The sequence below is a fragment of the Gopherus evgoodei genome, chromosome 10 (assembly GCF_007399415.2).
Source record: "Gopherus evgoodei ecotype Sinaloan lineage chromosome 10, rGopEvg1_v1.p, whole genome shotgun sequence".
Taxonomy (NCBI): Eukaryota; Metazoa; Chordata; order Testudines; family Testudinidae; genus Gopherus; species Gopherus evgoodei.
Genome location: NC_044331.1, coordinates 74,785,132 through 74,800,190, shown reverse-complemented (window position 1 = coordinate 74,800,190; position 15,059 = coordinate 74,785,132). Strand labels below are relative to the sequence as shown.

The window sequence follows — 15,059 nt, the reverse complement described above, 5'->3', positions numbered from 1 at the left end:
AGGCATTGTTGTCATGGTGGTCAGGAGTTGTGAAGATCTGGGTGGGCTAGGTGGGTTACTCTCCCTGTGGCATGCTGGCAGCACAACTCCCGTAGCATGGTGCCTTCTGCCTCGTTGGAGGAGGGATGGTCACCTGCAGTGGGGCCTCATGCCCTTTCTGGAAAGGCTGTGTGTTTGTCCCCTACTAGCAGGGGCGGCTCTAGGGATTTTGCCACCCCAAGCACTTCAGGCAGGCTGCCTCTGGTGGTTTGCCTGCAGGGGGTCCTCTGGTCCCGTGGCTTTGGCCGCAGGCGGGAGGGCCACTGAAGCCGTGGGACCTGTGGACCCTCCGCAGGCAAACCGCCAGAGGCAGCCTGCCTGCTGCCCTTGCAGTGCCGGCAGAGCGCCCCCCCATGGCTTGCCACCTCAAGCACACGCTTGCTGTGCTGGGGCCTGGAGCCGCCCCTGCCTATTAGAATAACTATTGTTGTTAAACATTTGTATTGCACTAGAGCTGGGAGGCCCTAAAAGAAGTCCAGGTCCCAGGGTGCTAGGCACTGTACGTACACAGAGTGGGAGACAGTCCCTACCAGGAATAGCTGATACAGTCTAAAGTACCCAAGGAGGGGAGAGAGGAAATATCACACTGAAGCACAGAGTGAGCAAGGTCACAGCAAAGCTGAGACTGGAACCCAGCTCTCCCGAACCCTAGTCCAGGATCTGAATCACAAAATCAGCCTTCCACTCGGGAAGAAAGTGGCGGGTCTCCCATATACAGCGTTGCCATGACACTCACGGGTTTACACTACCGCTCTGGGGAAATAGGAATTTCACGCATGCTCCCAGCATTACGGTAAGAGGAGAGCAGAGTAGCTAGAGCTAGGATACAAGTATAATCTGAGCATTACGGTAGGGGGAGGGGCTGGTCTCGCGCGAGTTGGGCTCCAGTTCTCGTGAGATCTCGGTGTAGGACAAGGAGGGAGATCCAAGCAGGAGCGACGGAGCCGGCTGCGGCGGGTGAGCGTGAGAGGGCCGCGCTGCGCCGCGCCCCGCCCCGCTGGCCTCGCCCCCAGGGCGGTAGCTGGACTGGCCGCCCCCTCCCGCTCCGTGGCATCACCGGGCTCTCCTTCCCACAGCCACCCCCGACACTGACCCTCCCTCCCAACGGGCAGCAGCACAGGGCCCCGCCCCCCGGGGCCCCACTCCCCCCGACACTGACCCCCCCCTCCCACCGGGCAGCGGCACAGGGCCCCGCCCCCCCGAACCCCATCCCCTCCGGGGCCCCACTCCCCCCGACACTGACCCCCCCGTCCCACCGGGCAGCGGCACAGGGCCCCGCCCCCCCGAACCCCATCCCCCCGGGGCCCCACTCCCCCCGACACTGACCCCCCCCTCCCACCGGGCAGCGGCACAGGGCCCCGCCCCCCCAACCCCATCCCCCGGGGCCCCACTCCCCCCGACACTGACCCCCCCCTCCCACCGGGCAGCGGCACAGGGCCCCGCCCCCCCGAACCCCACCCCCCCTCCCACCGGGCAGCGGCACAGGGCCCCGCCCCCCCAAACCCCATCCCCCCGGGGCCCCACTCCCCCCGACACTGACCCCCCGTCCCACCGGGCAGCAGCACAGGGCCCCGCCCCCCGAACCCCATCCCCCCGGGGCCCCACTCCCCCCGACACTGACCCCCCCTCCCACCGGCCAGCGGCACAGGGCCCCGCCCCCCCCAAACCCCATCCCCCCGGGGCCCCACTCCCCCCGACACTCACCCCCCCTCCCACCGGGCAGCAGCACAGGGCCCCGCCCCCCGAACCCCACCCCCTCCGACACTCACCCCCCCTCCCACCGGGCAGCGGCACAGGGCCCCGCCCCCCCAAACCCCATCCCCCCGGGGCCCCACTCCCCCCGACACTCACCCCCCCTCCCACCGGGCAGCGGCACAGGGCCCCGCCCCCCCCGAACCCCATCCCCTCCGGGGCCCCACTCCCCCCGACACTGACCCCCCCGTCCCACCGGGCAGCAGCACAGGGCCCCGCCCCCCGGACCCCATCCCCCCGGGGCCCCACTCCCCCCGACACTGATCCCCCCTCCCACCGGGCAGCGGCACAGGGCCCGGCCCCCCCAACCCCATCCCCCCGGGGCCCCACTCCCCCCGACACTGACCCCCCTCCCACCGGGCAGCGGCACAGGGCCCCGCCCCCCCGAAACCCATCCCCCGGGGCCCCACTCCCCCCGACACTGAGCCCCCTCCCACCGGGCAGCAGCACAGGGCCCCGCTCCCCCGAACCCCATCCCCCTGGGGCCCCACTCCCCCCGACACTGACCCCCCCTCTCACCGGGCAGCGGCACAGGGCCCCGCCCCCCCGAACCCCATCCCCCCGGGGCCCCACTCCCCCCGACACTGACCCCCCCTCCCACCGGGCAGCGGCACAGGGCCCCGCCCCCCCGAACCCCATCCCCCCGGGGCCCCACTCCCCCCCACACTGACCCCCCCCTCCCACCGGGCAGCGGCACAGGGCCCGGCCCCCCCAACCCCATCCCCCCGGGGCCCCACTCCCCCCGACACTGACCCCCCCCTCCCACCGGGCAGCGGCACAGGGCCCCGCCCCCCCGAAACCCATCCCCCCGGGGCCCCACTTCCCCCGACACTGAGCCCCCTCCCACTGGGCAGCAGCACAGGGCCCCGCTCCCCCGAACCCCATCCCCCTGGGGCCCCACTCCCCCCGACACTGACCCCCCCTCTCACCGGGCAGCGGCACAGGGCCCCGCCCCCCCGAACCCCATCCCCCCGGGGCCCCAGTCCCCCTGACACTGACCCCCCCCACCGGGCAGCGGCACAGGGCCCCGCCCCCCCGAACCCCATCCCCCCGGGGCCCCACTCCCCCTGACACTGACACCTCATCCATGGGGCAGCAGCACAGGGCCACGCCCCCTCGAACCCCATCCCCCGGGGCAGCGGCACAGGGCCCTGCTCCCCCTGACACTGACCCCCCCCTGGCAGTAGTGCAGGGTCCTGCTCCCCCAGACACACTCCCCCCCCCGGGGGCAGCAATGCAGGGTCCTGCTCCCCCAGACACCCCCCCCCGGGGGCAGCAGTTCAGGGCCCCACTCTCCCCCCAAGGCAGCAGTTCAGGGACCTACTCTCCCTGACACTGACCCCCCCACCTGCCCCGGGCAGCAGCACAGAGGCCCTCCCTCCCTCCCTCCCAACACTGAATCTCTCAGGGCATTAGCCCAGGGCCCTGCCGCCCCAACACTGAACCCCCCGGGCAGCAGCACAGGAACCAGCCCTCCACCCTTTAATCCCCGGGGCAGTAGCACAGGGCCCCACCACCAATGTGCCCGTCCCCTTAGGGCAGCAGCATGTGGGTTTTGGCTCCCTCACTTCTACTGTGGCTGGCAGTTCTGGTTTTGTATGTTGTATGTGTAGGGCCCTACCAAATTCACAGCCCATTTTGGTAAATTTCATGTCAGGATTTTTAAAATCTGAAATTTCACAATTTCAGATATTTAAATCTGAAATTTCAAATGATTGTAACTGGGGGTCCTGACCCAAAAGGGGGTTGTGGAAGGATCACAAGGCTATTGTAGGAGGGTCGTGGTATTGCCACTCCTACTTCTGCGCTGCCTGCAGAGATGGGCAGCTGGAGAGTGACAGCTGTTGGCTGGGAGCCCAGCTCTGAAGGCAGTGCCACTGCCAGCAGCAGTGCAGAAATGAGGGTGCTATGGTATGTTGTTGCCACCCTTCTGTGTCGCCGCTGGAGGTGGGTCTGACCTGGCCTTGGGAGTGGCCTGTGCTGGGGAAGAGGAAGTCCCATCTCTCCACTGCCCAGCAGGGGCTAGCAGCTGGAGCCTGGAGCAAAGTAGGATCCCCTGGCTGGGGTGCCCAAGCCCTACTCCTCCCAAGTGCTTGGGTGTTAAAGGGGCCTTGGGCTGATTGTGGGTGAGTGACCATTTCCCCCCCCCCCCGGCCCACGTCATCCACCCATAAGGCCGTCCCTGTCTCCTCTCAAAAAGTTATGCCCCTCATACCATGCTACCCTCACTTCTGAGTTGCTGCTAGTGGTAGTGCTACCTTTAGAGCTGGATGCCCAGCCAGCAGCCACTGCTATGAAGACAGTGCAGAAGTAAGGATGGCAATATAGTGACCCCCCTACGATAGCCAGATTTCACGATCTGTTTTTCATGGCCATGAATTTGATAGGGCCCTATGTATATGGGAAGAATGTGGACTCCAGAGCAGGGGTTCTCACAACAAATTTGTTGGTGGCCTCAGAATGTGGCCACCAACTCTTGCTGGTGACTGCTCAGACAAACTTGTCTTTCTGTCCCTGCCTCCCACGGCCCTTCAGTGAGAGCTTCACCCCCACCCCAGGTGGGTCAGACACTCAACGGCTGCCTGTAGAGTCCCTGATTCCCCATGCCTGACTGGGAAGGAATGGAGGAGCTACCTGGAGGAGCACTCCAGCAACTGAAAGCTACAACCACCTCCTCTGACAAGAGCTGCATCCAGCACTGCACACACCATGTCTGCAGAGGCACTGCCTGGGGCCCCCGAGGAGGTTGTGCTGTGCAGGGTACCAGTCCCCGCTGCAGGGAGGAACTGCTTCTCTGCCTCCACAATTTGCCCTCCCCCCCATGCGTTGGAGGCTGTTGTGGCTGAAAAAAAATCCACTGGTGGCTGCATATGGCCCCGGTGGCCGCATTTGAGAAACTGCTGCTCTAGAGTGACTTGAAGAAAGGGGTATGCCTTCCCTGAGGTACAGCAGTGAATAAGATTGTAAGCTGCCCTGGATGTTTCACTTTTGGCTTTGTGTGTGTGTGTTTGTGTTTACAGCAGAGAGCTCACAATGGAGAACCTGGAGGATAATACAACTGTGTTCTCCACCCTGAGATCTTTCAATAACTTCATTTCACAGCGTGTGGAGGGGGCATCTGGTCTGGCCACACCAGAATCATTTCAAAGTACCTTGCATATGCAGTACCAGCAGAGGGTGCAGGTGAGACATCCCTGGCTCACTGACAGCTGTAGTGTCACTACAGTCAAGAGTTTAGATTTCATTTGATCTTGTGCATGGAAATGTTTTTTTAATTAGACGATGAGGGCTGTCCCTTCTTACATTGCTATCCCTACATTGTCATTGATGGAGATAATTTGCACCCAAAATAAAACTCTTAATTCCTTTAATTTTTTTTTTTTTAAAAGTGAAGTATGGGCCTAACTATGTGTCCTGGTTAATTAAGGGGCTCCCTTGAATTCTTCCCCATTAAGTTATCTGTAGGCCAACTCAGGCATCTGTATTGTGATTTCCCTTCGTCCTGCCTCACAACTGAGCTTAACTGATGGCTTGCTTGCAGGGTTGGACAGTTTTTCCTGGCTTGGGTAGCTCTCTCTTGAAAATGTACTGTCAGCTGGGCTAACCTATCTGTGGTGTGTTTATGATATTGACTCTGAGGACTGAACTGAGATCACCAAATTCATTCCATTGAGGCCCTCTGTCCGGGCCAGAATTGTAGCCCTTGAAGCATAAATGTCTAAGGGTATGTCTACATCTAAAATTTTGCAGCGCTGGTTGTTACAGCTGTATTAGTACAGCTGTATAGGGCCAGCGCTGCAGAGTGGCCACACTTACAGCAACCAGCGCTGCAAGTGGTGTTAGATGTGGCCATACTGCAGTGCTGTTGGGCGGCTTCAAGGGGGGTTCGGGGAACGCGAGAGCAAACCGGGGAAGGAGACCAGCTTCGCCGCGGTTTGCTCTCGCGTTCCCCGAACCCCGCTGCAAACCGCAGGGAAGGAGACCTGCTTGCACGGAGGTTCGGGGAACGCGAGAGCAAACCGGGGAAGGAGACCAGCTTCGCCGCGGTTTGCTCTCGCGTTCCCCGAACCCCCCTGCAAACCGCAGGGAAGGAGACCTGCTTGCACGGAGGTTCGGGGAACGCGAGAGCAAACCGGGGAAGGAGACCAGCTTCGCCGCGGTTTGCTCTCGCGTTCCCCGAACCCCCCTGCAAACCGCAGGGAAGGAGACCTGCTTGTTCGGGGAACGCGAGAGCAAACCAGGGAAGGAGACCAGCTTCGCCGCGGTTTGCTCTCACGTTCCCCGAACCACTCTGCAAACCGCAGGGAAGGAGACCTGCTTGTTCGGGGAACGCGAGAGCAAACCGGGGAAGGAGACCAGCTTCGCCGCGGTTTGCTCTCGCGTTCCCCGAACCACCCTGCAAACCGCAGGGAAGGAGACCTGCTTGCTCGGGGTTCGGGGAACGCGAGAGCAAACCGGGGAAGGAGACCAGCTTGATTACCAGAGGCTTCCTCAGGTAGGCTGGGATACCTGCTTATTCCACGGAGGTCAAGAAAAGCGCTGGTAAGTGTCTACACTTGATTACCAGCGCTGGATCACCAGCGCTGGATCCTCTACACCCGAGACAAAACGGGAGTACGGCCAGCGCTGCAAACAGGGAGTTGCAGCGCTGGTGATGCCCTGCAGATGTGTACACCTCCTAAGTTGCAGCGCTGTAACCCCCTCACCAGCGCTGCAACTTTGTGATGTAGACAAGCCCTAATTTACTAAACCAGTCTTCATGGATACTATGGTGATGGCATTTCAGCAGTACCGAAGATATCTTAGACAAATCTCCTGTAAAGTTCTTGTGTTCTGTAGCTTTGTTTTGGATCTCTAGTTATGTCTCTGAGTGTAAAGTAAGGCTTTGTCATGTTTATTTTAATTTCCATTGCATTTAAAGTTCTGACTGAAATATTTTAATCTCCTTACTCTTTTTTGTGTGTGACGCGTCGCTGATTGTGGAGTCTTCAGTGAATGTGGGTTGAGGTCTGGGATTCTGATTGTTTTTATGAAACATGAATATTTCCTCCATGTTCAGAGTGCTCTGTTGATTCCTTCAGTGCTCATAGATTGCACAGTAGTACCAGCAGTTCATTCTTGTAAATAAAAATTAGGTTGTACCTTATATGTCTAATTGCAGTGGGAAAAATCTTCTGTTTTGCTCAGCACTTTGTTTCACAGATGTAAGTATAGGGTCTGATTTCCGACCCTTGACTAGCTCCTTTTTCTTCTTTGAGAAGGCCAAAGAAATCTGTAATAGGAGTCTTTTTAGTTTTGTGTGTGGTAAGTGTATTCTAGAAGGGAGCTTCTGTAATGATTGGTGTAGGAAATTTGGAGTCGAGATCCCAAAATTCACCCACACTCCCATTTTTAGCTGTCACTGAGTCACTGTGTGATCTTGGGCATGTCACTTAACTCTTGGTCCTCAGTTTCCCCATCTGCTAAATGGATATGAAGATACTTACCTACCCCATATAGGACATGATGGGCTAAATATATCCAGGTTTGTAAAGTAATTTGAAAGCCAAAGCTGGAGGGCATTGTAGAAAGGCAAAATATTATTGCTTTTCTGCTGATTGTGTGTTTTGTGTCGCTCTTCACATGGAAACTGATCAGATGGAGGAAGAAGCTAGTCAAATCCGTTCCAAATCTCAGCTTCTGCAAGTGGAACGGGAGAAGATGCAGATGGAGCTGAGTCACAAAAGAGCTCGCATTGAGCTGGAGAAGGCAGCTAATACTAATGCCAGGAGCTACGAGGTAGGTACGGTATTCATGTTATCTGACTGCCAAGACTCCAGTCAGAGCATCTTGAGATCATTAAAACTTTGTTGCATGGCTGACAAATAGTCTGATACTGATCTGGCCACCGGATATTCTATAAATGTATTTATTTAGCACTTTGTTGCTTATCAGTATAAAACAAAAGGAGATTCAGGTCTGCTGCATTAAACCTTGTTTCTTCCAGAAGCGTTTAAACTCTGTTTGGCACAATTGCAAACATTTAGTATGTTTGACTGGAATGAACTGGAATGATAGCAACACCAGTCATGCAACTACCATACAAGAGAAGCTGCACTGATAAGACGCTGAGCTCTAGTCAGTGACTATTAGCTTTGTTGCCTTCTGGTTGTGTTCCCAAATGTGTTTGCTTAGCTATGTTGCTAAAATAAGCAGCAGAGTTTGTGGGCTTTGTCATCCTGTAAAGCTCTTAGCGTCTCTCTAAAGTTCAGCTGCTTAAAAAAAAAATCAATCCAGCAAAATATTATAAGGATACTGGGAGACAGATTTACTCGGTAGCTGTGAAATGGTGGGTCACTGAGTAAATTCCTGGTTCTGCCTCAAGTCAGGTGATCTTGCAATTAAGCCAAGAACATTTCAAACCTGAATCTAGCTGAGTCAGTCACAGAAACCCTTAAAATAATGGTACAAAAAGGGAGCATCACTAATCCAGCAGTGTGGTAATTACCCTGCTCAAATTCGGTGCTTCATGAGTCACATGGATAAAGGTTTTAGGAACCTTGCATTGCTTTGCATAATCCTTGCTTAGTATGTAAATCTGTGGCCCGATTTGCTTTGATTAGCAGAGCAATTTGCTTTACATTTTTCAATAAGTGCTAATCAATTTGAGTTAGAAATGAACTTGAAATGACATGTGAAATGCTGTCAGAGTGCCAATAAAATAAATAAATCTAGCTGAAAAAAAACTTCAGTCTGCCCCCATACATTGGTGGTTTTGTTGCACTGGTTGTGTATACTGTATGTTTAAGGTTGACTTATTTAAATTTAAAATATTTTAGACTTAAAATGCTCTAATGCAAATAGAAATTTCACAGAGAAACTTATTATTCCAGATATTACGGTCCTAGGCTCAGTGAAATAAACTTGTTGTTCAAGGGCAATTGATGTATCCAGGGTTTTCATGTTTAAGCCTATGTAATTTACGCTGTGCAAACCACGAAGCCAACTCTGTATGCTAACATCCAAACGTCAGTTCTAGAAGTGCTTGGAATTTGTCTAGTAATTTTCTGGCTTCATTACCCTGTGTTCCATTCCCCTGTCATTGAGAAGCTTTGCTAGTGAAGGGGGTAAAGATTTTGGCTCTGAAAAGCATTGGTTGGTAGGGTTGCCTGTGGGACTATAGTGAGGAAGGGGGCAAAGATGAAAGGACAATGTCTTCACCGTTTTGGTTCTTTCTTCTTTATGAAGTCTCTTTACATTTTCCCTTCCCTAGCGAGAGGCTGACCGTAACCAGGAGCTCCTCACACGTATAAAGCACTATCAGGAAAAGGAAGTGGAGGCTGAGGCTAAGCTGAAGGAACAAATGGAGATGAATAAATCCTATAAGAAGAGCATGGAGACTGTGAGCAAGAAGCTGCAGGAGAAGGAGAGCAAACTGGCTGAAGCTAATGAAGTGAGAGCATAGCAATTTCTTATTTCACCCAGTGCTCTAGGGACTTTGAGGGTCATGTGGAATCGGAGCAGTCCACTCTTGTTACAATTTAAACAAACACAGATGAGATGTGTCCCCTACTCCAAAGAGTTTACAGTCTAAACAGGACAGGAAACGGGGTAACAGTTCAGGAGAGGAATATATGGGGAATATGAGATGACATTGCTTGGAGAGGTGGATTTGGAGGAGAAAGACAGTTGCAGGGCAAGGACATGGAGAGTGTTCTGGGCATGGGGGAAATCAGGGTAGAAGTCATGAAGTGGAGAGGGTGGGAAAGCAATGAAGGGAGTGATAACATGCGAGGGAATGAAGGAAATGAGCAGGAGAGTTGGAGGAGCTGAGATTTAGATCGGACCAAACTACCAAGAGAGGGGACTTGCTTTACTAGCACTTGTTAGCTAAGCACCCACAATTTAGGGATCATGAGGAGGGATTCAAATGAGTAGATTTAACTTGCCAATTGGAGTTTGTGGCAATAAAAGTAGGAAGACTCTGTTAGAGGTTGGAAGTAAAACTAAACCATAATTTGGAGTCCCTGCAACTGACCTATTTCTATGGCACTTTTATCCCCACATCCCTCTCATTTGGGTCAGGGATCTTGTCTCTTTAATGCATCTAACACTTTTTGGGTGCAATCCGATAGGTTTCAGAATGCTAAAGGTGGGAGTGAGGCATGAAGGTCAGATGAATAATGGTTATTTGAGTCAGTGCGGCTTATTTTTCAACTTCGTGAAGTTTCTTCCTCTGCTTTGCTGTCTATATTTGCTATATAAGGTTCGTCAGTCAACTAGTTTATTTCAGACTTGGCAGTAATGATGTTTGTCCCTCTGTGTGTGCATTTTGAGTGAGTCTGAGGCCTGGTCTACACTACGCGTTTAAACCGATTTTAGCAGCGTTAAACCGATTTAACGCTGCACCCGTCCACACAACGAGGCCCTTTATATCGATATAAAGGGCTCTTTAAACCGGTTTCTGTACTCCTCCCCGACGAGAGGAGTAGCGCTGAAATCAGTATTACCATATCGGATTAGGGTTAGTGTGGCCGCAAATCGACGGTATTGGCCTCCGGGTGGTATCCCACAGTGCACCATTGTGACTGCTCTGGACAGCAATCTGAACTTGGATGCAGTGGCCAGGTAGACAGGAAAAGCCCCGCGAACTTTTGAATTTCATTTCCTGTTTGCCCAGCGTGGAGCTCTGATCAGCACGGGTGGCGATGCAGTCCCAAATCCAAAAAGAGCTCCAGCATGGACCGTACGGGAGATACTGGATCTGACCGCTGTATGGGGAGACAAATCTGTTCTATCAGAGCTCCGTTACAGAAGACGAAATGCCAAAGCATTTGAAAAAAATCTCCAGGTTATGATACAGAGTCAACAGCACAGTGCTGCGTGACAAGTGTAACGGAAAGCCAAAGAATCAAATGGACGCTCATGGAGGGAGGGAGGGGGTACGGAGGATTCCAGCTATCCCACAGTCCCTAGCAGTCTCCAAAAAGTATTTGCATTCTTGGCTGAGCGCCCAATGCCTGTAGGGTCAAACACATTGTCCGGAGTGGTTCAGGGTATAGCTCATTAATTACCCCCCTCTCCCCCCTGTGAAAGAAAAGGGAAAAAAATCATTTCTTGATTTTTTTTCAACGTCACCCTATGTCTACTGCATGCTGCTGGTAGACGCGATGCTGCGGCAGTGAACAGCAGTATCCTCTCCCTTCCCCTCCCTGGTGGCAGATGGTACAGTGCAGTAGGACTAGTAGCCGTCCTCGTCGTCATCCCATGAGTGCTCCTGGCTGGCCTCAGGTGAGGTCATCCGGGAGCGCCTGGGTAAAAATAGGAATGACTCCCGGTCATTCCCAGTAGATGGTACAGAACGGCTGGTAACCGTCTTCATCATAGCAACTGGAGGCTGAGCTCCATCAGCCCCCTCCCTTTCATGTGTAAAGAAAAGATTCTGTACTGCCTGGACTATCATAGCAGCGAGATGCTGGGCTCCTCTCCCCCACACTGTTTAATGTCCTGCCTGGACTATCATAGCAGCTGGAGGCTGCCTCCCCCTCATTTTATCTCACTAACAAGTCAGTGTTTCTTATTCCTGCATTCTTTATTACTTCATCACACAAATGGGGGGACACTACAATGGTAGCCCAGGAGGGTTGGGGAAGCGGGGAAGCAACGGGTGGGGTTGTTGCAGGGGCACCCCCTAGAATGACATGTAGCTCATCATTTCTGTGGGATCTGACATGGAGCGGCTGTGCTCTCTGGTTCTCTGGTACACTGGTTCTCTAGTACACTTGCCCCATATTCTAGGCAGGACTGACTCTATTTTTAGATACCATAAAGGAGGGATTGACTCCGGGAGTCACTCCCATTTTTGTCTTTGCGCCCCCGGCCAACCTCAGCCAGGAGCACCCATGACAGCAGCAGATGGTACAGAAGGACTTATAACCGTCATCTCATTGCCAATTTACAATGGCATGGCAGACGGTACAGAACAACTGATAACCATTTCTGCTATCTTGCAAAGGCAAATGAGTGCTGCTGTGTAGCGCTGCAGTACTGCATCTGTCAGCAACATCCAGTAGACATACGGTGACAGTGAAAAAAAGCTGAACGGGCTCCATGTTTGCCGTGCTATGGCGTCTGCCAGGGCAATCCAGGGAAAAAGAGCGCGAAATGATTGTCTGCCGTTGCTTTCACGGAGGAAGGAATGAGTGACGACATTTACCCAGAATCACCCGCGACACTGTTTTTGCACCATCATGCATTGGGGTCTCAACCCAGAATTCCAAGGGGTGGGGGAGACTGCGGGAACTATGGGATAGCTACAGGATAGCTACCCAGAGTGCAACGCTCCAGAAATCGACGCTAGCCTTGGACCATGGACGCACACCACCGAATTAACGTGCTTAGTGTGGCCGCATGCACTTGACTTTATACAATCTGTTTTACAAAACTGGTTTATGTAAAATCGGAATAATCCCGTAGTGTAGACATACCCTGAGAGAGTGAGAGCTGAGCCTAGTAGCTTAGTAAAGGAGTAATGGCAAATGCTGTTGTGAGTACTGTCTTAGCCATATCTGTTCCTTGTGCCAGTCACTATGGTAGCTAGACCTCTACTGAGGACTTGTTTCTGCTATTACTTGGGTTGAAAATGTTTGGGTCTCTCTTTTGAAACCCCACTGCTTAGGAGCATGTGGATGAGGTGATGGTGGGATAATTGTCAACAGTAAAACAGATCCTCTTGTGAGCACAGGTTCTGGCTTTGAGGTTTGTTTTTTGCATACCGGTTTGAGGTCATACACTTCATGAATAATGGAAATGTCAATTTGGGTGGCAGATGAAAGAGCACAAAGAATTTTCTTTGACTTTGTTCTGAGGTGGGTTTGCAGGTCTTATTGTGAATTATTTCTAGATTCAGTGTTTCACATTAGTCAGTTGTTTGATCTCAGCAGTTTGCATTCCATAATGTTCAGCCTGGAGGTCCATTGGTCTATTTGTGAGTTGTTTATTCTTCCCCCTCTTTCTGTGAATCCAGATGATCAGCGTATTGAAGGGGAAAATATCTGAGTTGCAGTGGAGTTTAATGAATCAGGAGATGCAAATGACAAGCCAGGAATCTCAGAAGCAGGAGCTGATGGAACAGCTGGATGTGCAACGCAAGTGAGTAGGGGATCAACAACTGCCAGGAAAAAACAAACCTTCAGTCTTATGCAGCTGCTGTCATTCAGAAAACGTTCAACAGCTTTTTATTTTTGCTGTTCAAAGGCCTTTTTTGATCTGGATGTGTAGGTTATAAAATTTGCCGGAAACTAGCACTGAGCAGCAATTTAATTCTACCTAAGTTAAAAAAAAATCCAAGCTTAAAACCTCCCTTACTTTTTATATTCATGTTGATACTTGATTTTGTACTATGTGTAGTTGAGAGGTGATTAGAAGATCCGATGAGGTTGTGTCTGCCTGCTGCATCCTCCTCTTTCAGCTCTACCAACACTTCATTTTAGGACCAAGGTTTAAATGACTTTTTCTATTATGTAATGTAATCATGTATTTGTTGGTATGGGCATGGGGTAACTTGATTGTGAGGATCTCTACGGATATATGGAGTCATTTTTTTTATAAGAATGAATATTTCTGCTTTCCTCAGTTGCCCCAGAACCTTAAAGAAAGGTCCTGGGGGGCAGTTCTTGCTTTTGGTCTTGGTGATAAACGATGCTTGAATAAGTGTGTGCCTCTAATATACTTCTAATATAATTGTTCCCATCAAGTGATTCTTGTATGTAAATGAATCTCCTATGTCTGTTTAAAACAGAAAATGTCAGGAGGCCAACCAGCAAATCCAGTTGCTGCAAACAAGCCAGTCTCTGTTGGCAGAACACGAGCAGAAAATTAAGGTGAGAGTGTGAGAGACCCAGGCTGAGTGTCTGCTTTTCATTTTTACATAGGAAAAGTATCTGAAAGAGTTACCCTTGCAGTAACTGAGAGCCACTCTGTCATATAAATGGCTGGCCTGTTAGGTGTAGTAGAGCTGAACTTGCCTAAATTCAGATTTCAAGGCACAGAAATTAGAAGGGTGGATTACACAGTCTATAATATTCAGCACTTATACAATAACTCCTCACTTAACGTCGTCCCGGTTAATGTTGTTTTCTTGTTACATCGCTGGCCAATTAGAGAACATGCTCGTTTAAAGTTGCGCAATGCTCCATTATAGCATTGCAGGATATTTGGCAGCCGCTTGCTTTGTCCGCTGCTTGCAGAAAGAGCAGCATGTTGGAGCTGGAGGTTGGGAACCAGGATGGACCAGCACCCCCTCATCAGCTCCCCTAAGTTCTCTGTGCGGCAACCACTCTGCAGGCTATCAATTGCTGGCAGTTCAGCTGTCCCTCCCTCCACTGCCCTGTGCTGCTCCTGCCCTCTGCCTTGGAGCTGCTTCTGGAAATCTTCCCGCTTGCTGTGCAGAGCTGGGGGAAGAGGGATACTAATGTCAGGGTGTCCCCCTCCCTCCACTCCTGCCCCACCCGCTCCTGTACCCCTTCTCCACAGAGCAGGGGGTGCGGAACGGGGCTCAGGATGGAGAAAGCTTGCTGGCAGCAGCTGCTGTTGCAACTTGTTGATCTGCTTAAAAAGGTAGTGTACTTAGAGTGGGGTCAACATACTTAAAGGGCAATGCATGACTTTTTCTCGCATGGTGCGTGTGTGTGTCTCACACACACACACAGTGTGTATCTATGTCTCTTTCTGGCATGCTGTCTTTCCTACCTCCATTCTTGCTGCCTTGTAGATTGTGAGGCTACATTAACAACATGTTAACCTTTGATGCCTCGGCCGAGTGTTAGTTCATCATTTAGCAGTAAGACATTCCCTGGGAAATATCCCACCCTCTTCCACCCTATGATTCCACCACCTCAAACAAGCTTCACAGTTGTCATTGTTGTGTACAGTATTAAATTGTTGTTTAAAACGTGTACTCTCCGTGTGTGTGTATGTGTATATGTATATAATTAAAAAAAATATATTTTGTCTGGTGAAAAAAATTTCCCTGGAACCTAGCCCCGCCCCTCCCTCCCCTTGCATTAATTCTTATGGGGAAATTGGATGAGCTTAACATCGTTTCACTTAAAGTAGCATTTTTCAGGAACATAACTACAATGTTAAGCGAGGAGTTACTTTATAACACTCTTTGTCTTTTCTGTATCAGAGTGTCCAACTGGTCAGAAGCTGTACAGATCCCTTCTGTGTAGATAACTGTTTTGCATCCTTATGTAGCAGATTATTTGGGTGCCAACTCAGCCTGGTCT

At 52.0% G+C, this 15,059-nt stretch overlaps 1 protein-coding gene across 4 annotated transcripts in view; it reads left to right on the top strand.

Moving 5' to 3' along the window:
* Positions 1 to 911: 911 nt before the first annotated feature.
* Positions 912 to 15,059, top strand: part of MAD1L1 (mitotic arrest deficient 1 like 1) — a 558,561-nt gene continuing 544,413 nt past the window's right edge. For 3 of the 4 annotated variants that reach the window (XM_030577082.1, XM_030577084.1, XM_030577085.1), the window contains exons 1-6: positions 912 to 996; positions 4,812 to 4,974; positions 7,429 to 7,569; positions 9,044 to 9,223; positions 12,797 to 12,921; positions 13,571 to 13,652. In XM_030577082.1, the coding sequence (XP_030432942.1) occupies positions 4,825 to 4,974; positions 7,429 to 7,569; positions 9,044 to 9,223; positions 12,797 to 12,921; positions 13,571 to 13,652 (678 nt within the window). In that variant the 5' untranslated portion in view covers positions 912 to 996; positions 4,812 to 4,824. The remainder of the gene's footprint in view (positions 997 to 4,811; positions 4,975 to 7,428; positions 7,570 to 9,043; positions 9,224 to 12,796; positions 12,922 to 13,570; positions 13,653 to 15,059) is intronic. The other variant, XM_030577083.1, reaches the window with a different exon arrangement.